Genomic DNA, 22,472 nt, shown 5'->3' with positions numbered 1-22,472 from the left:
CACAAACCACAAGTGTGTAAATGAGGACAGGTTCGTTTGTCTCCAACTCTGGAGCTACAAACATCCAGGGATGGTGTTCTTGCTGGCAGAGTCCTAAAGCTGTTGATAGGACCCTTAATCGGAGAACATGTGTGCATGTGTCTCTGGTCTCTTTCTATTCTTGTAAAGCCAAAAGCATTCAACCTCCCTGCCTTATGCAGTCCCTGTCAGCCCCCAAGTGTACTACCTCTGGATACCACAGTGATCAACGTCTTGTCCTCTCAGGCCTTATTGCGTAGGATCAGAGGGGACAGGACATATGCACAGAGTTGACCATATTTGATATTTCTATGGTTACTTTATGCTTTAGTGTGAGTTCATTGGTATTTCTATTAATTTCCAATGTCACCTTCTAGGAAACGTACTTCTTTTTGTTTTTGTTGTTAATACAGACCTTGTATCCTCTGGCACACTTTTATCAGTGAAGAAAGAAATTAACTGGCTTTGGAGATTGTGAGTGGTTTTCACCGTAGGAAGCCATGTCATTTTGAAGTGGAGTGGGTTTTTTCTGCTGCATGTGCTGGGTGGTGTCTCCACAGTGGCACTGCGGAGGAGTGTCTGTCCACCAGAACAGTATGTTTTCACCATCTTAGACATTTGACTTCATCTTCCTGAAAAGCAGCACGTCTCGGTGCACATTTCTCCCTTTCTGAGCCTGTCACCTAGCATCAACTCTCGACACTGGCAGCTGCCTTAGTGCCTTTCTTCCTCTGGTTTCTTGTTTGCCTTTGGGTGCCTTTTCCTTCTCTATTTTGAATTTTGGATTATTAGGTGCTGACTGGCTAGTCTTTTTCTCCTGTGGTCACTTTGGCCACCAGTAAGATACTGTCCTCACCCTCTACTAAGTACAGTCCTTCAAAGGTTAGTTAAGTTTCTGGGTTATTTGAAAAGTAAGTAGGTGGGCATACAAGGCATCATTTTTTGTTAATACAATGTTGGATAGTTGGTTTTTAACTACAGTCGATGTAAATACATGTGTGTGGTATACATGTAAGTTTGCATCTGTGTGCATAGTTGTGTGTTCCTGTGTGCAGAGGCCCAAGGCTTATGTTGGGAATTTTCCTCTCTTGTTTTCCACCTTTTTTTATTTTTTGAGCGTGGGGTGTCCTAGAAAGCTTTCTGTAGACCAGGCTGGCCTTGGACTCACAGAAATCCACCTGCCTCTGCCTCCCGAGTGCTGGGATTAACGGCGTGAACCACTACATACCTGGCAGATGTCATTGTCCTTGACTCTCCTTTTACACACTCCCAGTTGGCCACGGTGTAGGCATTGGTTTCTCAACAGAGAGGAAATAAATATTGATAAACAAAACTGAAGGAATATAAGTCAAAAACCAAGAAAAAGGTATTGAGACAGCTTCTTTCCTGAAGTAGATTAATTTCGTGAAGTACACATTGAGGAAGCTTGTATCCCCTGACAGCTGTGACCTCAGTAGATCAGACTGGCATCAAAGCAGATAAAAGGATATTTCCTTACTCACTTCCTCAGACAGAATATGTTTATGAACTTGTGACAAGTGGGATTGATACCATAGAAAAATAAACACCACTATGTGGTAGCTTTTAAGTGTAGCTGTGCTGCAGAGGAAATTTATGAAGGCTGAGAAATCAGAGGAAACATGGAAGGTTCAGCAGCTCCTGAGCTGTGACTTTAAGCAGTGTGCTGTCAGAGCTTTCCTGCAGCCTCATGTTCCAGAAAGGCATTCGCAAGCAGGGTGTACACAGAAGCAACAGGAGACCTGGGGAGATATGGTGTGGGTGAGGAGGGTGAGGTTAAAGCAAGGGTGGACATGTGTAGACGTGCTGAAAGAGGTGAAGGAAAACAATCGGAAAGCTAACACGATGTCACATCCTCTCTAACACACAGTCAATCAGGTGAAGGTGTTAAGTACTTTCCTCCACAAAAGTATTTGCAGTGTAGAGGACCTGTCTGAGTTCCTAGTCCTCTAGCAGGCCCTGATAATAATGCGGTCCTTTGGTGAACACCTTCCTTAGAGATGTAGCCCACAAGGCTCTGTTCCTCTGCCTGTGGTTGAGATGACTGTCTAAGAATGCTTCCTCATATCCAGGCCTTCTCTGTCTGCACACGTCTGTGCTCCTGTCTGCTGTATCTTAGAGAGTCGTCTACAGAGTCCACAAAGGTGGTGGAACTTCTGTTCAAGCCTGTCAGCCTCTCACCCTAGCATTGTCTAATGCCCAGTGTCTGTCCTGTGGTCTGCTTGTTTATCTAAGTAGAGAAATGACTTCCAGTGCAGACCGCTGGACTCACACAGGAGGTGGAGGTCTCGCTCCCATTCCGACTGCTTTATCTAACTCGGCCTCACTTGTGGTTGCTTTTGTGTACTGATACTTACATGGGCAAAGTGGTGGGGTGAAACTGTTGGTGTCAGAATTCTAACTTTTAGAACATTAATAGCAAGTATCACTGGCTCATTTTTTTCTTAATTTTCTGTACAATGGTTATGAAACAGCAGTTTTTGTGTAAGTTCTGCCTTTGTTTTTGTCCATTTTTAGCTGTCAGGATCACTTGAGTCTCATTCTCATAAAATAGGCAGATAAAGCGTGCCCCAAGACTATTTGTCTGCCAGGAAAAACACATTTTATTACCTGCTAATTATTGTCCCAAATGTATACATAGGGATATGTGAGCGGTTTGCGGCTAGCCAGAAGACTGTTTCCCCACCGCATACTTCTCCTTGCTTTATTCTCTGCATACAGTAAATTTAAGAAATTTAAGAAATCATCATTTTAAAATGAAGCCTTCTCCATTATTGAGACACTTGTCCCCATTTCTCTTGAATGCATTTTTTGGGAGAGATGAGTTGCTGTTCTCCTAAAAACAATCTGTGAAGACAAGTCAGGGTCCTGTTAGGAAGAAAGGCTGGACACAGTACCGTGCTCCGTGCTCACATCAGGAGAGGATGCAGAGGATGAGCCTTCTGCCTAGTCTTTCTGGGAGTTTCTTCACTGTTGAGTCTCTCTATGAAAAGATAGATTCCTCTTGACAGTGGATTTCTTCAGAGAGAGCAGCAGCAGTTTATCTAGGGGGCGTTTGTCAGGGAACTGACATAGGAAAACAGGAACCGTGACCTGCAGTCCTTCGGTGATCTGAAGAATGGCCTCAGTGCCTGTATCTACTCCTAGACGAGAACCTTCTTCACTTCCCAAAGGAGCATCGTTCAAGCTGGTCCCTGTAATGATTACTATAGATGTTGTATGGCCTATCCCTAGGGAAATGTAAACATAATCTGCTTGCTCCATATCACGAACCAATGACAGACCACAACACCGATACCACTCAATTCCAGTCAGTCAACCAGTGACCCCTGTATGGTGTAGGAGGTCCTTCTTTCTGTATGTTGCTTTCATTGGTTGAATAAAGAAAATGCCTTGGCATTTTGATAGGGCAGAAACTTAGGTAGGTGAGAAAGACAGAACTGGATGCTGGGAGGAAGAAGACAGGCAGAGAGAGCCGCCATGAAGCTGCCAGAGTCAGACATGCTGAATCTTTCCTGGTAAACCACAACCAACCTTGTGGTGCTACACAGATTACTAGATATGGGTTAAAGCAAGATGGGAGAGTTAGCCAAGAAGAGGCTAGATATAATGGGCCAGGTAGTATTTAAATTAATATGATTTCCATGTGGTTATTTCAGGGGTTAAGCTAGGCGGGCGCCGGGAGCACAGCCCACTTCTCCCTACAACACCTGTAGATAAACTAGGGTTATTTACGGGAATATGGGTAAGGGGTTACAGGAGCAGAAATGACTCAGATGCATCACTAAAGCCCACCCAGCGTAGGTGACAGCTCACAGACAGCTGAAACCTGGACCACACTGCACAACTTAAAGGCAGCTGAGTAAGTTGGGGACTGCCTCCTTCAGGCAGCTGAGGTGACCTGAGCATCTTCAGGCTCATCTGACCTCTCCCTTGGCCAGCTTTACTATTGTATAGGAAAGGGCTTAGTGCACCATCGGGTCAGTTTCGGGACTGAAGCTTTGTAATTGTGAACTTGGCAAGCCTAAGAGCTTCCGTGAAGGATGGACTCTTTCACCTCCTTTAGGACATCCTGTATCTAAGGGGGGTTCCTCCAAGATGAAAGGTTTGACAGGGGAAGGCTTTATCCCAGAGAAAATAACTGTACAATACTAGAGTGATTATGTGGTAAGCTATAAAAGAAGATTCAAACTCTAACTGAAGTTGCTTTGCTAAGGAAATGAACCTTGGCTGATCTGAACCTTTTGAGGGATAGAGCTGGGCTCGTCAGCCTAGAAAATGGGCTAGGGCATATTTGCACTGAGGCCAGGTCTTCCACAAAACCCTTGGGACAGAAACAGAATGTGTGAGGAGCTGGAATTCAAGAAACAGCTGACCACTAGCCCCTGAATGACTCGTGTGGATGAGTGTCGACTGGAGTGGCATGAGATTCTTAATCTCAAGGCTGTTTCATGCCCCATGTTGGGTGCCAGTTTGTTGCAAGGAGAGCTGCTTGTTGGTTCCTGGATGCTTAGCCCTGAAATAATCGCACAGAAACTGTATTAATTAAATCACTGCTTGGCCCATTAGCTCTAGCTTATTATTGGCTAACTCTTACATATTAATTTAACCCATATCTGTGTATTGCCATGTGGCAGTGGCTTACTGGGCTAAAGATCCAGTGTCTGTCTCCAGCAGGGCTACATAACATATCTCTGACTCCACCCTTCTTTGTCCCAGTGTTCAGTTTAGTTTTTCCCACCTAGCTAAGTTCTGCCCTGCTATAGGTCCAAAGCAGTTTCTTTATTCATTAATGGTAATCACAGCATACAGAGGGAAATCTCACATCAGTGGGGTCTGCAGTGGAATCAGCAGGCATGTGTCCTTATTCTGCTCAGTGTCTCATGAATGGTTGGGGAAGAGAAGGCCCATTCTTACATTGTGTTTAGCACATTAGAAGTCTTTAAGACAACAGCATAGCAGCACTGTGTCTGAAGTGCGATTCAGGGGCACTAACACTAAAAGCTTCTGCATCAGTCGAGGGTTAGGAGGCAGACTCAGCCGTGCTGTGTGCATTTAATGTTTTGGCTTTAAATGTCAAGTCTTAAGAGTTAAAAACACTAGTTTGAGACTCCTGTAATATTAGTTTAGTTCTTAAAATCCTAGAGGTGCCAGACTTAATCATGTCATAGTCAGATTGCAGTGTCTTTTAAGGGTGGCGAGTACAGAACTAGAGGAATGAGTCTGTAGTGCGGAGAACAGTTGGTGCTACTGAAACACACTGACTGTTTGGAAACTTGTTATGTTGGAAAAAGCTTGTTAGGTTATTCTAGAATTAGAGTTAAATGTACTAAAACTGGGAGAGAGAGACATTTCCTCTCAACATGGAAATACAAAGTTGTCTCAGGTGACCCTCCTATCACATTGAGAGACATAGACCACATTTTCCTAATTTCATATTAAAGTAGTGATCTCACATCCCCCAGCCTAATGTAGAGAAAGTGGTTGACAGTTCCCTAGAGGCAGCAGACCCCCTTTCTCTGGAGGAACTAAGGTGACCCCACTGATGGTGAGTTGTTACCTGGGTCTCTAGCATAGTGAGTGATCAGATGGTGATGATGGTGATGATCATGGGAATGATGGTGATGGGGATGATGATGATGGGAATGATGGGGATGATGGTGATGGTGGTGATGGTGATGATGATGATGGGGATGATGATGGGAATGATGGGGATGATGGTGATGGTGATGATCATGGGAATGATGGTGATGGGGATAATGATGATGGGGATGATGATGGGAATGATGGGGATGATGGTGATGGTGATGATGATGGAAATGATGGTGATGATGATGATGGTGATGATGGGAATGATGGTGATGATGATGATGGTAATGATGATCATGATGGGAATGATGGGGATGATGGTGATGATGATGATGATGATGGTGGTGGTGGGGATGATGGTGATGATGATGGTGATGATGATGATGATGATGGTGATGATGGTGATGATGATGATGGTGGTGGGGATGATGGTGGGGATGATGGTGATGGTGGTGATGGTGGGGATGGTGAGTGATGATGGTGATGATGATGGTGGTGATGATGGGGATAATGATGGGGATGATGATAGTGATGATGGTGGTGATGGTGGTGATGGGGATGATGGTGGGGATGATGATAGTGATGATGATAGTGATGGTGGTGATGATGGTGATGATGATTTCTATGGTTCTGGAAGCTGCTTTTGATTTTTACCCATTGTGTCTTGCTTAGCTGAGATCCTGGGGTCCTCAGAGTCACACAGGACACCATTGCTTTTGAACGAGAGCATTGCCATTCTCCTGGGCAACTTAGCACTTCCCACTCAATGGAAGACAGAAAAACGTACGCGGTGTGTGATGGTGGTCATTCCCTCCTCTGCTAGGACCCACCTTGGGGCTGGGATCATCTCCTGAGCTCACAAGGGCCAGGGATTCTGTGACTCTAAAGCAGGGGCAGTGGAAAAAGTTAAATTTCCCAAGATCGATAGTCAGAATGGTCTTGCAGTCAAATTCATAAGACAAAACCACTGAGATAATTTAACCCAGGCCTTCACAGCGTCACTGTTAGCCACCACCTTGTAAGATAGGACACCTTGTAAGAATGACACATTGTTCTGATGCATAAATCCCAGCCAGGTTTGGCACAATTTCTCTGCTTTACAACTAAAGTGTTCTGTTAATTCTGCTCTCTGTGATGGTTATCAGCAGTATTTTCTTTCCCTCTCTCCCTCTCTCTGTGATGGTTATCAGCAGTGTTACTTCTCTTCCCCTCTCACCTCCTGGCTGTCTCTTTATCTCTCTCCTACTCTCTGTGTCTCCCCTTCTTTCTGTGTTCATGCACACGCTTATAGATGTTTGTGTATGTCTGATGTTTAATTCTCCACTCTAGCCTCTCTCTTCTTCCTAGGGAACAGTTTTAAAATATCTACTGTGTTTGTCCTTATTCGAATATGTAACTCACAGTGTGTTTTATTATATTTTATTTCACAAAAATGGTATATATAGAACTTCCTGTTTTCTTCTAGACTACCCTGAAAGCCACTGAAGCATATTTTTAAAATCCTGGACTGTTCCTGAGTGTGAATGAGCACTGTCTCCTTACTATTGTCTGCTGCCAAGTAACTTTCATAGACTTGAGTCTAAGCTATGATTCCCTGTGTTCCCCAACTTCCCTATAGTGTACAGACATCCATGTTGTTTCTTTAGCCTCTCACGAAGCTTATGTGTCCGTATGGTGAGAGGCTAAGTTAGAAGATGGAGCACTGTCTGCTATGGACCCCTTAGTCTCTCTACACTCCCCTTATTTCCTGCCATCCCTTCTGTAGAAGATTGCAGGTGCTGGATGCTAAATGAGGACCCCATGTCTGGGGGGGGGCTGCCAACTCAGTCCTACACCCCCAGTTGCCCCGATGCTTAGCACGATCCAGTGGCCTGTATCTCATTCTGTTCATGAGATGCCTCATTTTCTACTTGAATTCATTGTGTCTGTTGACTTTGGGGTTGAGCCTTCAGTAGATTTGCGTTTTGGTAGCACTTTCCGCAGTGAAGCCTACTTTTTCCTTGCCATTTTCAAGCATTCTTTGTGAATAAGACATATGAATCACTGTTATTTTTACTTCTGTTCCATCACCCCCAGAATAAGGTCATTTTGTCTGCAGCTGATCCTGATGCCCTCTGCTCCTCGGACTTCCCAGCCTCTCAGTGCTTTGTTTGGTGTGTCAACAAGAGCAAATTAACAGATTAAGTTTAGATTATGAAATTATCAGAATCATATGTGTTCTATCAAAAAAATGATATGTGGTTGCCTTATACAGTTTGCACAAAACATTTTGCTGCATTAACTTATTTAATGCTTTTATTAAAATATTACTGGTTATGAATTTCAAATTACTGTAACTTGATTGCTGAATTGTTAGCAGTTTCACACCATAAGTTGCTTTTAAACTTCAAAACTTCTCTTGGATAACACTTCTGAAGTCCAGACTTAGAAATAGGGCATTAGTGCCACACTGGTCTGGAGTGAAGCAAGAATGGAAATTTCTAGACCTCTCCCAGACAGACTGATGACTGTTGGTACAGTCTACACTGCCTCCGACCTGGCTGGTGTGACTTGGTGTGAGGAGTAGGCTGTGTGATTCTGAGGCCATCACTCAGTTCTTCTTGTTCATAATTATCTCACTGTGTGTCCTCAGACTTCATCGAAATATTTGTTAGAATTATAAAATATTTTTTCTTTTTTTTATTGTAGTAAAGAAAATATTGTGACTGAAATCTCCCCCCCCTTTATAGCTGATGCATGTTTCTTACCTGTAGAAGAGAAAGAGACAGTGGGTTTTGTTGATGTTTTTGGTTCCGTAAATCAGGGGCCTTGCACTAGGCTCTGTCCCCGCACTGAGCTACAGCTCTGTTTCAAGGTTAGTTTCTGTTTTCTCCCTCTATATGAACATAGGATCTTTCAAAGAACGAGAGGGTTGAAGATGCTCAACAACACTAATGTATTTGCCCCTGTTAAAGCTAGTAAAGACATAAAGACAAAGACAAGTCCACCCTTCCTGGGACAGTCTTGACACAGTCTGCACATTCTGACCATGTAAGAATATCTCATGCTTCGTGACTTCCCCCCCTTCCTGAGCTCACGACTGTCAGCTCAGTGTTGGAGAACAGGGAGGCCGGTGTGGAGATCTTTTTCCTGGCCATCTAACTTTTGTCCCGTTATGATCTCTGACGTGGTTGTTCCCTGGGGCAGCCATTTAGTGCGTTACTGGTCTGTGTCCCAGGGTGGACTGGGTGGCGATGTCCACTCGGGAGTTTTCCCGACCAGCTGGTTACAGACGCTCCCTGTAAGGCCTGTGAAGCCTTGGTTCCATCAGGGACTGCCTGCTTAGTTCACTCCCCGCTGTTTCTGCGCAGGGTTTAAGTGGGCACTGGCCGCCTTTCCCTTTCATTTTGATTCATGGAAAGCTGGTTGTTTATTTTTTTTCAATCAAGAATTAACCTAGTTCTCACTTTTCCTGGGTTGCTTTGGTGGTCACATTGATATGCTAAAACTCATCCACAAACTTGTCTGTATAATATGTGGCCAATTTACTCCCAGAGCTTTCAATGCAGCATACCCTGTACTTTAAAATATAGGACGTCCTGTATTTCTAAGAAGCAAGTATGTCATTGAATTTGCTATAAATGAATTACATAAGTGTTGATCCTATTTCATCTTGTGTCAGGACTTCCAACTGGTAGGAAATACAAGGAATGGGAACCACAGTCTTCAATCCCAGAACTGCAGACGCCGGAGCAGGAAGGCTGCAGGGTCCAGGCCATTTAGAGCTACTTAGGGGGTTCGGGAGCTTGAGCTACATAACTAAGTCCTGTCAGAAATGAGCTAAAAAGCAAAAGCTTTTTACACTTCTTAACTATACTTTAGTTGTGTGGTTAATGAAAGTAAGGCCTTCCTAAAGAGTGAGTTGATGGCTTTAAGAAAGATTACATTAGACTTAGAGTGGGGGAAGGTGACGCTTACGAGTGCTTACACTTTACAGAAAGAGTGTAAGTATGTCTATAATTAAGTGTTCATCTAACTTCATCTTAAGAACAGAATTAATATTGCGCTATAGTATTGTATAAGATAATAGCCCCTATCATGTGGGATTTATTCTGCTTTGTTAAGATCATTCTCAGGATGTCCTCCTGCAATTTACTGAAAACAGGCCCTTAGAGAGCCCAGGAAGCCTTGTGAAGAGCGGTGAGGTTCTGAGTGAGGGAGCATTGCTTGACATAGGTGCAGTCATGTCAAGGGCTCCAGCATCTCAGACCTTTGGAGCTGGCAAAGACTTCTGGTCTGCGTGTAAATGTTGACTAGTGTGTGCAGAGATAGTACCTGCGGTTCCCGCTGGATGGTGCAGTGTGTAGAGATAGTACCTGCGGTTCCCTGCTGGATGGTGCAGTGTGCAGAGATAGTACCTGCGGTTCCCTGCTGGATGGTGGATGGTGCAGTGTGTAGAGATAGTACCTGCGGTTCCCTCCTGGATGGTGGATGGTGCAGTGTGTAGAGATAGTACCTGCAGTTCCCTCCTGGATGGTGGATGGTGCAGTGTGCAGAGATAGTACCTGCGGTTCCCTGCTGGATGGTGCAGTGTGTAGAGATAGTACCTGCGGTTCCCTCCTGGATGGTGGATGGTGCAGTGTGTAGAGATAGTACCTGCGGTTCCCTCCTGGATGGTGCAGTGTGCAGAGATAGTACCTGCGGTTCCCTCCTGGATGGTGGATGGTGCAATGTGCAGAGATAGTACCTGCAGTTCCCTCCTGGATGGTGGATGGTGCAGTGTGTAGGGATAGTACCTGCGGTTCCCTGCTGGATGGTGCAGTGTGCAGAGATAGTACCTGCGGTTCCCTGCTGGATGGTGCAGTGTGCAGAGATAGTACCTGCGGTTCCCTCCTGGATGGTGCAGTGTGCAGAGATAGTACCTGCGGTTCCCTCCTGGATGGTAGATGGTGCAGTGTGTAGAGATAGTACCTGCGGTTCCCTCCTGGATGGTGGATGGTGCAGTGTGTAGAGATAGTACCTGCGGTTCCCTGCTGGATGATGCAGCCTGAAACCGCCCCATACTGAGATCTCCCAGGAAGGCAGAGGCTGGCCAGCTCCCCCCCTCCCCCGTGCTGCTTATAAATAAATGTGGAGTTGTGGCGTGGTGGGTGCTATTCCGTCAGCTTGACACAGCCCACCCAACCCCAGCTTTCCCATGTCATGTCTGTGTCTCTTCTTTTTCCCTGTTATATTGCCCCTGTCAGGTCTCCAGGATCAAGCTATGCAGGATGTGCCAAAGTCCTGAAGGAGTTCACAGTCTAGAACTGAACTGTTATTTCTAGCTCCCCTCATGTATGTATGTATGTATGTATGTATATATGTGTGTGTATGTATATATATGGTGTATGTGTACATTCTACTGAATTTTCTATGTTGTGTGCAGATGTGTTTGTGTAGACATGCCAGTTTTAGAAAGAAAACTCAGAATCATGAGATGAAGCTGGTGAGGTAACCAGCCTGCCAGGAAGAGTGTATGGAGCATGATTATTGTCATACTTCTACTCCTATGTTGGGTACTTACGTGTGTTTGTGAACACGCTTACCCTGTCGCAGATCCTCCCCCCCCCCAAAAAAAGAACAACCACCCCAATAATATCTTTAACATATGGATAGGATATTTTTTGGTCTTTGTTCATAACTGGCTCATAATAATGTCTGTGAATACGTATGTGCATACATCCTGTATGTGCAACACTGAATTTTGACATGTCATCACTCCTTCCTCTTACTAACAGCTCATGGTAGCTCAGAAAGTGTGTGTTTCTCAGCTGCTGTTCATGATATGCGTCTGTTAATCCAGTCTGCTGCGGCCAGATTGTGTCAGAGACCGACGTTTCACAGCCTGGTCAATCTTGGGAGAGAGTGCTGGGTTGATTAGTAATTACGTGAAAAACCATGGCTAGAGTAAGATTTTTAGTCATCCTCCTACCTGGTCCTCTCCGTCTTCTACTCTCACAGAGCTGTGTTGTCAGGATATCCACATCCACAGTCGAGCTGTGTTCCAGCTGTCACGGTTCCGTGGTGCCCCCCCGCCAGCCCCACGCACACCCCGGGAGCCATCAGTAGAGATGTCTCTGTGTCAGATGTTTTGAAGTATCTCACTTCTGCGTCGGGATGAACCCCTGATGGCCGGTGGATACCTGAGCTGCTCTTTTCTTTTCATTGACAGGGTTTTGTTCTTGTGACTGTTTCTAGGTCACAGAAACTGCAGGGTTCCCATATGCTGGTGCTCCCCCTCATCACAGCTTCCCACACAGTCTGCTTCCCCAGCTTCCCCAGTGCCAGCACCTTTGTTACGGCCCATGAACCATCCCCCTGCCACACAAAGTGCATAGTTCCCTCAGAGTTTACTCTTAAAAGCGCGCATTGCGAGTGTCCATAGTTGTGTAAAGGCCTGAATCCAGCCCTGCCCAGCCCTGAGGTGCCTCTTCTAGTCTTCCGATCAGACATACCTCCTCGCCACTGCTGTGTATTTTTCATAAAGCCCTTGGTTTAAATGCTCTGGGGTTTGTTTACCTGTTCTATACCCACGGCATTTTGGATACTTGTAAATTTTAGCGATTGTGTATAGCGCTGCACACACCTGTGTCCAGATCTTTGTGTGGATTTGGGTTTTCACCTCCCTAAGGTCAGCCCCAGGAAGCTTGATTGACAGGCTTATGAGGGGGCCATGTTTAGCTTAGGAAGATGTTGCCAGACACACTGCCACAGTGCTTGCACTATATTGCACACTTGTCTGCCTTTAGAGCCTCCATTTCTCTCAACTGACTTAAAAAGTCTTGTTCTAGCTGGCTTAGGGATATTGCTATGTAAGACATGAAAGTGGGAGCTTGTGAGATGAGCTTGAGAAATGAGGCCCAGTTTCCAGTTGGTTTCTGATGACGCCTTCTGGAGTTAGAATCAAACTCTTCATGCCCCTCAAGGAAAGCTCCAGCTGAATGCTGCAAAGTTCCATGTGGAGTAAAACCTTGACAGTGGTGTCTGTCCCTCCCACCTCCCCCACTGCCATAGGGGAGGGGAATGTCTTCCAAAGTACATGTCACAATTTAATTCTTAGCAAGGCAGGGCTGAGAACAGGGCCTGGGGCAGTCGGCTGGCCTTCGTGCCTCAGTTCAGCCCTTAGACAGTGAGAACACAGCCTTGAAGGCGTCAGTGTGAGACCAGGCTGGCTGCTCCCTCTACAGACTACGGAGTATGACCTGTTAACCTCCATGTTCTGGGGTGTTTGTCACACACGAACAGGATACTGCTAAGACACAAGATACTTGCTTTGGTGCATAGAGGAGTCGTTTCTCAAGCCCCTTGTCACTGCCGTGAGAGTTTAGGTGACTGGAAAGGGGTGAGGTGAGTTTTCAAGAGCTGTTTCACTTAGAAGTTGTTGAGACAGAAAATGCTTAAACTCTGAAGTGTGTCAAATCCTTTGATTTTTAATAAAACAACTGTCTTGGGATGGAAGCCTGCTGCAGAAGTGCTGTCTGGTCTGTACTCCGCTGGTCTCCTGGTGCACACTTCATTTCTTCACTCTGGAAAGTCGAAAAGCCTGTTTAGATTGGAGCCGTGTGTTCACTGATGCGCTCCTGCGCCTGCTGTGAACATGACTGTTGGTGGAAGTAAATCTGCTAGTGGAGGCATAGTATTATCCAGGATAGAAACACGATGTCCATGACTTTGTGAAAACCTCTAGACGAAACCTCAGTTGATCTTCTCTAAGGCTTTCCCAGCATTTAAAGTGTTGGCCCATAAATGACTGTGAGATGCTTATTAAGTTACCATGTGCTTCCGTTCATATCACACAGAAACATGCATGTGAACACACACTTAGGATTTCCTCTGGATCAGAGACGGTTGTACAGTATATGTACCACCCCACCCCAGACACGGAGGAACAGCAGGAGGTTGCAGGAGTGTGAAGATAACTGTAGGCCACGCGCACTGAGGTGGCTTAGTCTACGCTGCAGTATAGAAGGGCATCACGTGTGCCTTGAATGTCTTGTGATTGGCATTCACATTCCAAGGAAGAAGAGGGTGTTCGTTGGTTCGTTTGTTTTCCACATATTCAGGATTGGGTGAAAACCACAGGACCTCTGTATCTCCAGGGATCCTTTTCCCTTGGGATGAGTTTTCAGGGAGGGGAGGCATTCTGTTCCAGGTGCCTTTCGTGTTGGTTATCTTTCAAAAGATTGCTTTTGACACCCTTGCACCCAGCTTCTACTCTGTAAGTTAGAACTTATTTCTCAAATTGCATAATTTTATAGCTCTTTTATTTTTATATTTTCATGTAAAATACATATAAATTTTTTATTAAACTTGCATTGCAGTTTTAAAAAGCTATATAGTATCTTAAATAAGCAAAATGTAACAAACCCCTCTTGGATGAGATTTGCTGGGATAGTTTTGGTTAATTTTCATAACGCCTTTTATAGGGCTGTAAAGCCAAGTCTTATTAACCAGAGCAATTGGGAAAGTCATCCACATCACCCATTCCAGGGAGAAGCAATAGAGTCAGTCCTTAACCATGCTGCTGGGTCTGTGGTGTTGCCTGCACAGCCCCGTGCCTGCACTGCAGACAGACAGACAGACATCCTGGGCCTGCACAGCCCCTGGGCCTGCACTGCAGACAGACATCCTGGGCCTGCACAGCTCCGTGCCTGCACTGCACACAGACATACAGAAATCCTGGGCCTGCACTGCAGACAGACATCCTGGGCCTGCACTGCAGACAGAAATCCTGGGCCTGCACAGCCCCGTGCCTGCACTGCAGACAGACAGAAATCCTGGGCCTGCACAGCCCCGGGCCTGCACTGCATACAGAAATCCTGGGCCTGCACAGCCCCGTGCCTGCACTGCAGACAGACAGACAGACATCCTGGGCCTGCACAGCCCCTGGGCCTGCACTGCAGACAGACATCCTGGGCCTGCACAGCTCCGTGCCTGCACTGCACACAGACATACAGAAATCCTGGGCCTGCACTGCAGACAGACATCCTGGGCCTGCACTGCAGACAGAAATCCTGGGCCTGCACAGCCCCGTGCCTGCACTGCAGACAGACAGAAATCCTGGGCCTGCACAGCCCCGGGCCTGCACTGCATACAGAAATCCTGGGCCTGCACAGCCCCGTGCCTGCACTGCAGACAGACAGACAGACATCCTGGGCCTGCACAGCCCTGGGCCTGCACTGCATACAGACATCCTGTGCCTGCACTGCAGACAGAAATCTTGGGCCTGCACAGCCCTGTGCCTGCACTGCAGACAGACAGACATCCTGGGCCTGCACAGCCCCATGCCTGCACTTCAGGCAGACATCCTGGGCTCACACAGCCCTGGGCCTGCACTGCAGACAGACAGACATCCTGGGCCTGCACAGCCCCGGGCCTGCACTGCAGACAGAAATCCTGGGCCTGCACTGCAGACAGACATCCTAGGCCTGCACAGCCCCGTGCCTGCACTTCAGGCAGACATCCTGGGCCTGCACAGCCCCGTGCCTGCACTTCAGGCAGACATCCTGGGCCTGCACAGTCCCCTGCACTGCAGACAGACATCCTGGGACACTGCTGTATTTCAAAGCTCTACTGATAACTGAGTTCAGCCTAGTTTTGAACATTATCTTGAACCAGGTTGTAGAAATTTATAAGAGAAACAAAGATGTGTTTTTAAGACCCTTTGTGACTGCTTTATCCACAGTAGAATGGGTAAACCCACTGTGTATTTATATGAAAGAATTCTACTTAGCCATGAAAATGAATCAGTTAGTGAGGTAGTACCCAGTGTTTTAAAGAGGGCTTTCTCCAAGTGGGCAGCATTTCATGTTCCTATTGATTGGTCAGTGTGACGTCATTTGTAAGCCAGAGCTTGAGCCATGTGCCTTGCTGAGCTTGAGAGTAACAGGATCTCTAGGATGAATGGAGGCTTGCCAGCTCTGGTTACCTGGGTACAGATGGTCTCTGTTCCTTCTGGATGATGGTCAGAGCCATAACAATACCTCAGGTGTCTTTCCTTGTAGCATCAGAGGCTCCTGGAAGTTCTGGACACTGAGAAGGAGCTGTTAAGGGAAAAAATCCAGGAAGCGTTGGCCCAGCAGTCGCAGGAGCAGAAGGTAAGGCCTTGGGTGCCCACAACCACGTCAGGATCTCCCGTGGTGACCTTGGGTGCCCACAGTCACGGCGGGAGAGGCATGGTGGCCTTGGGTGCCCACAGCCATGGCAGGAGAGGCACGGTGGCCTGGGGTGCCCAAAGCCATGGCGGGAGAGGCGCGGTGGCCTTTGGTACCCACAGTCACGGTGGGAGAGGCGTGGTGGCCTGGGGTGCCCACAGTCACGGTGGGAGAGGTGTGGTTCTGCTGCCTTCCTTCGCTGGCATCCTCCCTGCTGTCTTCTGCTATGTAGGAAATGCTGGGAAAGTGCCTGCAGGAGGAAATGCAGAAAAACAAAGAGATGCTGGAGTCAGCTGTGAAGGTAGGTGCGCCTATGCATAGGCTGGCATTCTTTCCATTGACAGAGGAACACGGTATAGACAATGCTCCATTACAGAAGAATGCCGCTTTCTCTTCACTGTTCTTTGACTTTCTACATGACCCTTCATATTCCTGTTAATTCATATTCTATAACATGATGGCATTGAAAGACTTTGCAATGTAGATTATTAGTTACTTATTTTAAAATAGTTATGTTAGAACAGCGATATTTGCCTCTAGTACTGGATGGATGGATGAGAGAGAGAAACAGATATGCTTGTGATTTAGAAGTAGGTTTAGTAGCTATAGCAACAAATGTAATCTCACTTTGTTGAGGGTGGTGATCCTAAAACAATTATGATTTTTGTTTTTTCTTTATGGGACCTACAGTTGGATAAAAACGTCTGATATATACCAACAAGGAAATGAGTAGTTAAATTATTATGACTATAAAAGTTGTATGTCCACATTAAAATGCTTTTAAATAAGTCACCTTTGAAGTGAGCCTTCAGAAGTGGCTAGTCTTCTAAACTGAGTTGGAATCGAGTCCATGGCATAGGAAAATGTGTGGGGCTGTGGGGCTTAGGCTCGCCATGCTGGAAATGAGCATTAGCTTCTGGGAAATAGGAGGCTGGACCCAGGAGAGCACTGGTAGAGAGACAGAAAATAGCCTGAGAGCCAAGCGGACAAGTGTGGAAATGGCTCTGGGGTGAATTCAGCACGGCTACTAGAGGCGACTGAGGAGAGCGGATCCAGGAAGAACGAAAGGTCAAGCTGTTTGCTTGAGTGGAGCCTGACAAAGGTAACAGTCTGGAGGACCCATTTGCTTTCCAGGACTTAGGGACATTGGCGGTGAGAGTGGTGGCTGGATGGACCTGATGCTAACCTGCCAGGAAACAAGCAAGGGTGCAGACTTCCGGAGAAGCAACGTAGTGAATCAGTGTTTGCCAAAATACCAACAGTTTAGAAACCATGTTCAATTACAGGAGTCTTTGGGAGTACCAGAAAGGGTCGTGTTATAACAGACCATGAAAGACGTACTTCACTTTACTGTATTTTCCTTATTGTAAATAACTTTTTAAATGTGCACTAGTGTTTTGCCTCCCCTGTATGTCTGTGTGAGGATGCTGGGCCCCCGGGAACAGTTGGGAGCTACCGTGTGGGAATAGAACCTGGGTCCTAGAAGAGCAGCCAGTGCTCTGAATCACTGAGCCATCTATCCAGCTCCCATAATTATCTTCTAAGACCTCCCTTTGGATGCCTATTCTTTAAGGTAGAGAAATGTCAGAGGGTATAGGGAAAATCTGTATCAGAATGATTGAATGTGCTGTGCCTTTGCTTAATGTACATCAAACAGTGATGACTGTGTGCGTTCAGTGTCGATGTACATCAGAACAGTGATGCTGGGACTGACTATGTGCGTTCAGTGTCGATGTACATCAGAACAGTGATGCTGGGACTGACTGTGTGCGTTCAGTGTCGTGTCTGGAGCTTGAACTCATTAACAGGTCTGTTCTGACCCGCCCCTTCCTCCTTTTCTCCCTCCCTCCCTCCCTCCTTCCTTCCTCCCTTCCTTCCCTTTCTTAAGCTTGAGAAAGAAGCGATGAAAGATGTCATCACCAAAGCAGTAGAAGAGGAAAGGAAAAATCTGGAAAAAGTTCATGCTGAAGAGCGGGAAATGTGGAAGACAGAACATGCAAGAGATGAAGAAAAGGTGACGGAGGCCATCCAGGCCGCCGTGCAGGAGCAGCGGACACTGAGTCAGGTAAGTCACCCAGCAGTGGAGCTTCTGAGGGTCCCAGTCCAGGGGAGGGTCCACAGGTATTGTATGTTTATCACACTTTTCTGTTTTGACCTTTTTTTTTTTTTTTAATAATCTATGCTTTTTTACCTTCCTGGTATTAAAAAATTCTACAACATATTTTATGTTTTGCTTCTATTTAAGGAAGCTCAGAATCCATGCTTCTATTTTATTGTTGTTGTAACTATATTAGGCGCCCACGGAAGGTCAGAGTCCATGTTTTTATTTTATTGTGGTAACTATTTGGCACCTCACATTCATTCACTCTCTCATTCTCTCTTTTCTTTCCCACCTTTTGTGTATACACTAATATGTGCATGCATGCAGGAAATGATGTAGTTTTGATTCCAATAAATTAGTCTGACTTATATGTCTCTGTGCCTCTAGTTGGCAGCAGTAACTGACACAACCTCACAGGTATCCTATGGTCCCTTGAGAGGAGATGTGCAGTGACCCGGGCATGTTCTCCACACAGAGTAGCTTTTGCCCACTGACCCTCCCAGGCTTCATTTACACAGTTGAACCTGTATCTTATGTTTTACAGTGGTTGAGACTTTGTGTAGGCAGAGGTACTTAATACAAGACATATGCTTAGGAGGTCTAAAAAGACAAAGGCAGCCTTCATGGAAGCCTGTTTTCTCTGCTGTTTGTCTGGCTTCTATGTGGTATAGCACAATATGTCATAGTCTTTGAAATTTGTCTCCTAAACAACTGGGCATGGCGGTGCCCACCTGTAATCGTAGCTAGCGAAATAGAAGCAGGAAGATCAGCGGTTGAAGACTAGCCTCATCAGGGGAGCAAATTCAAGGCCAGTCTGGACTACATGGGACCTTGTACCAAACCGAGCAAAGCATTGACAGCACAAAATGTGTCCCGTGCACGTTGAGAATGTCATGAAGGATCTTAGAAATGTAAGGTTTTGCTACAACCTGTGTGAGTGTGAACTTATTCGGTTGCACACGGCGGGGAACACTGGGCAGAAGCCGTGTGAGTGATATGGCCTATCAGGTACAGTCAGAGTATTGTACACAGCTCCAGTCCAAGGCTGACCTCGGTGTAGTCATACATCTGACGTTCCATTACTTAAATTCAATGCTCCTCCTCAAGGAAAATGGCTTTTGTGGAAAGCTCTGTGAAGCTCACATCTCTCCTGATTATTTAGAATAATTAAATAAGTAGCTACAACCAAACTTACTCTTTACTGTTGTCTTAATAAATAAAGTGACTTTCTGTTTCTCCCCAGTGTCGTTATTTTTTTAGTTATGGTAGTAGAAAAATAGTAACCCAGCCTTTTTAAAGGAGACGGATAGGGAACTGGCAAAGGTGTTGTGTCGAGTGTTTGGTGGTCAGGTCAGTGTTGGTGGTCATGTCAGCTGTTTGTGGTCATGTCACGTGTTTGGTGGTCAGGTCAAGTGTTGATGGTCATGTCAGCTGTTTGTGGTCATGTCACGTGTTTGGTGGTCATGTCAAGTGTTGATGGTCATGTCAGCTGTTTGTGGTCATGTCACGTGTTTGGTGGTCAGGTCAAGTGTTTGGCGGTTACAACAAGTGTTTGGTCATCACGTAAAGTGTTGATGGTCAAGTGTTGATGGTCATGTCAAGTGTTGGCGGTCAGGTCAAGTGTTCGGCGGTCACAAGAAGTTTCTTGGTGGTCATGTCAAGTGTTTGGTGGTCATGTCAAGTGTTGATAGTCATGTCAGGTGTTTGTGGTCATGTCAAGTGTTTGGCAGTCAGGTCACATGTTCTGCAGTCAGGTCAAGTGTTCGGCGGTCAGGTCAAGTGTTTGGCAGTCACAAGAAGTTTCTTGGTGGTCATGTCAATTGTTTGGCAGTCATGTCACGTGTTCGGCGGCCAGGTCAAGTGTTCAGCAGTCAGGTCAAGTGTTCAGCGGTCAGGTCAAGTGTTCAGCGGTCAGGTCAAGTGTTTGGCGGTCAGGTCAAGTGTTTGGCAGTCACAAGAAGTTTCTTGGTGGTCAAGTCAAGTGTTTGGTGGTCATGCCAAGTGTTAATGGTCATGTTAAATGTTTGGTGGTCATATCAAGTGTTGATGATCAGTTGGCATGGGGAAAACAAGTCTGCAGAGATGCGAGACACTTGCTCTGCACAGGAGAGTGCTCCAGAGGAGAGCAGATAAGTACCTGGTTTGTCTGAAACAGAGCTGTTGTTTAAGACAAACAGACTGGGAGGACATCAGAGTAGGCACCAATCCAGAAATACCCAGTCCCTCCTGGGATTGATAGATACATAAAATGATCGTGTAACAGACTAAATAGACCAGGGGCCCTCTACCCACCCACACTTTGAGTCTGTATTCCCTGAAAGGAGGTCTAGGTAGTCTGAGAATTTATTAAAATTACACAAAACTGTACATATGAGCAGATTTTTCTGCAAAGATAATTTATACTTTTATTAAATTCTCAAAAGAATTTTAATTAGGAAAGCTTTTTAAAATATTGCAGTTGGCTTCCCATTGCCTTCTGAACTTCATGTAAAATATATTCCAAATTGACCAAATATCTAAATTATAAATTCTATGGAATTAGACAAATATTAACATTCTTTATAAGGAAGGCTAAGCAGGCTGTTAGGGTGATGGATTAAGTACCACCAAAATCAGCATCATAAAAGTAGGAAAATGTTAGCAAAAATTATCAAAGTCAGGTTTCTTTCCACGTTCTTGTACCCATCCAAATGTTTATTCAAGAAAAATAATGGTTAAATATGACTAAGCTATCTTCCTGAGGTTCTAACCAGCCTCCTTACCATTTCCATCTCCCCAGTGTAGATTTGGACTGGGCATTAACTATGAAAGCCCAGCCTGCAGGGCCCACTGACAAGGTGCCAGGTTTGCAGCGCCACAGAAGCCACACACCTGAAGGATTGTTACTGTAACCAGCTCTGCAACTTCTTGGAAAACCCGCTCTCTGTTTTTATTGTTCAATGTAGCACTTCAATTGTTTCAACACAATATTTTTATTAATCCTTTGAGAATTTCATTCGTGAATCCAGCGTGTTTTGATCATATACCCACTCTCCTCTTTAACTCCTGCCAGATCCACCCTACCCCTTGGAAGAGCCCTGTGTCTGGGACGTTAGTCAGTGACAGAATGGTGACGGTCATCGTCTCAGCTACAGAAATACCTGATGGGGTAAAATAGGGGCTGGGGAAAAAAAAAACTTAAGAGGAAAAATCTAGGGGGAAAACTAATTTTCCATAAATGCCTTTGAAAAGCTCAGGCTTCTGGAAGGTTGCACACACCCTGAGAAGGGCCTGTGAACCTGCTGACCGCTGTCTAAGATTCAGAAAGCGGAGGGTAAAGACGAAGATGCAGAGTTGTAATTACCATGTCCAGGTTCCTCAAGGGAACCTTCTGGAAAAGGGTGGGAAATGTAGTGATTCAAAACAGTAAGGAATCTGCCTCTCCCCTTGGCAGATTAATCATCTGAGGCCCAAGTGAGAATCTAGAGTAACTGCAACCGCGTCTGCAGGAGACTGCAGGCTTTGCATAATTAAGCCTGAAAGGTTACTACATGGGAGAACACCAAGCAAGCAAACTGTATTTGAGCGGTCAGATGGCGGTAATAAATGTAGAGAAACAGAAGAGACCTGTTTCGGAGTTGCTGCATTGTTTTATTTTAAATGTGCATTGTTTCGAAACAAAAACAGTATTCAAAGAAATAGGAAAACTAATCCACAGATAGACAGAAAATCAGTAAGAAATATCCAATAATGGGATAAAGTACTAAAACTTTACTCTATGTTATACAGAATTCAAATGTTTTCTTTTGCGTTCACAAACTCTTCTGCATCACGAGTACCTGGGCTCCTCAAGAACCACATCTCCTTTGAAGGCTGCTCATGAGGTTTCGGAACAGTACCTCTGTTCACCTGCTCCCATGTGACTCTTCCTGCTCCTCCCAACGGCTGTCACCCAGATCACATGTCCCCCATAGTAACTTCCTCTCACAGCCTGTGTTTGATTCATGTGTTTGCACAATTGACTGACCTGACTTATTTGAGAGCTTTGTCTATGACCTCTGCCCACCCCCATGTCTCCTAGGAGGTCCAAGCAGTGCCTAGCTCACCAGATATGTTCCAGAAAGCATCACAACCTGAGAGAAGGCAGGAACTGAAGTCTCATACATTAGTCCCATACATTAGTGCACATCTGATCTCACACATCCAGTGTAATCATCAATGGTACCATTGGCTTCTTTCAATGGCATCAGATATCACGTACAGATTTTGTGTGGAAATGTCACTGTCTTCTACAGCACCCAGCCATTAGCATAGAAATGCCCTTAAGAGTTTCCAGTGTCACTGAGTTTCTGCTGTCTACAGCTAGTTTCAAACACAACTATTTCATCAACGCTGCTTAGCTCTTGCTGTTGTCTCTTATGAGTCACCAAGCTTTATATATTAGCCAACTGTGTTCTCTTAGTCTTTTTATGTGAAATACAGGCCTGGGATAACCAAGTCATGTGACAGTCTGTAGAGTGCTTTTGAGATATCCGTGCAGAATGTCGTGTGGCTGCTGACCACACCCCCATCAGCACTGCAGTCAGTTCCTGACT

General features: G+C 45.6%; 1 protein-coding gene across 2 annotated transcripts in view; it reads left to right on the top strand.

Annotated features, from left to right (window-relative positions):
- Positions 1-22,472, top strand: part of Ccdc91 (coiled-coil domain containing 91) — a 194,140-nt gene that overhangs the window by 132,944 nt on the left and 38,724 nt on the right. For both annotated transcript variants that reach the window (XM_057786769.1, XM_057786777.1), the window contains exons 9-11: positions 15,648-15,740; positions 16,030-16,098; positions 17,686-17,862. In XM_057786769.1, coding sequence (XP_057642752.1) covers positions 15,648-15,740; positions 16,030-16,098; positions 17,686-17,862 — 339 coding nt within the window. The remainder of the gene's footprint in view (positions 1-15,647; positions 15,741-16,029; positions 16,099-17,685; positions 17,863-22,472) is intronic.

This window comes from Chionomys nivalis, chromosome 1 (genome assembly GCF_950005125.1).
Source record: "Chionomys nivalis chromosome 1, mChiNiv1.1, whole genome shotgun sequence".
Lineage (NCBI taxonomy): Eukaryota > Metazoa > Chordata > Mammalia > Rodentia > Cricetidae > Chionomys > Chionomys nivalis.
The sequence above is the reverse complement of the archived record's forward strand: the minus strand, read 5'-3'. Positions and strand labels throughout refer to the sequence as shown.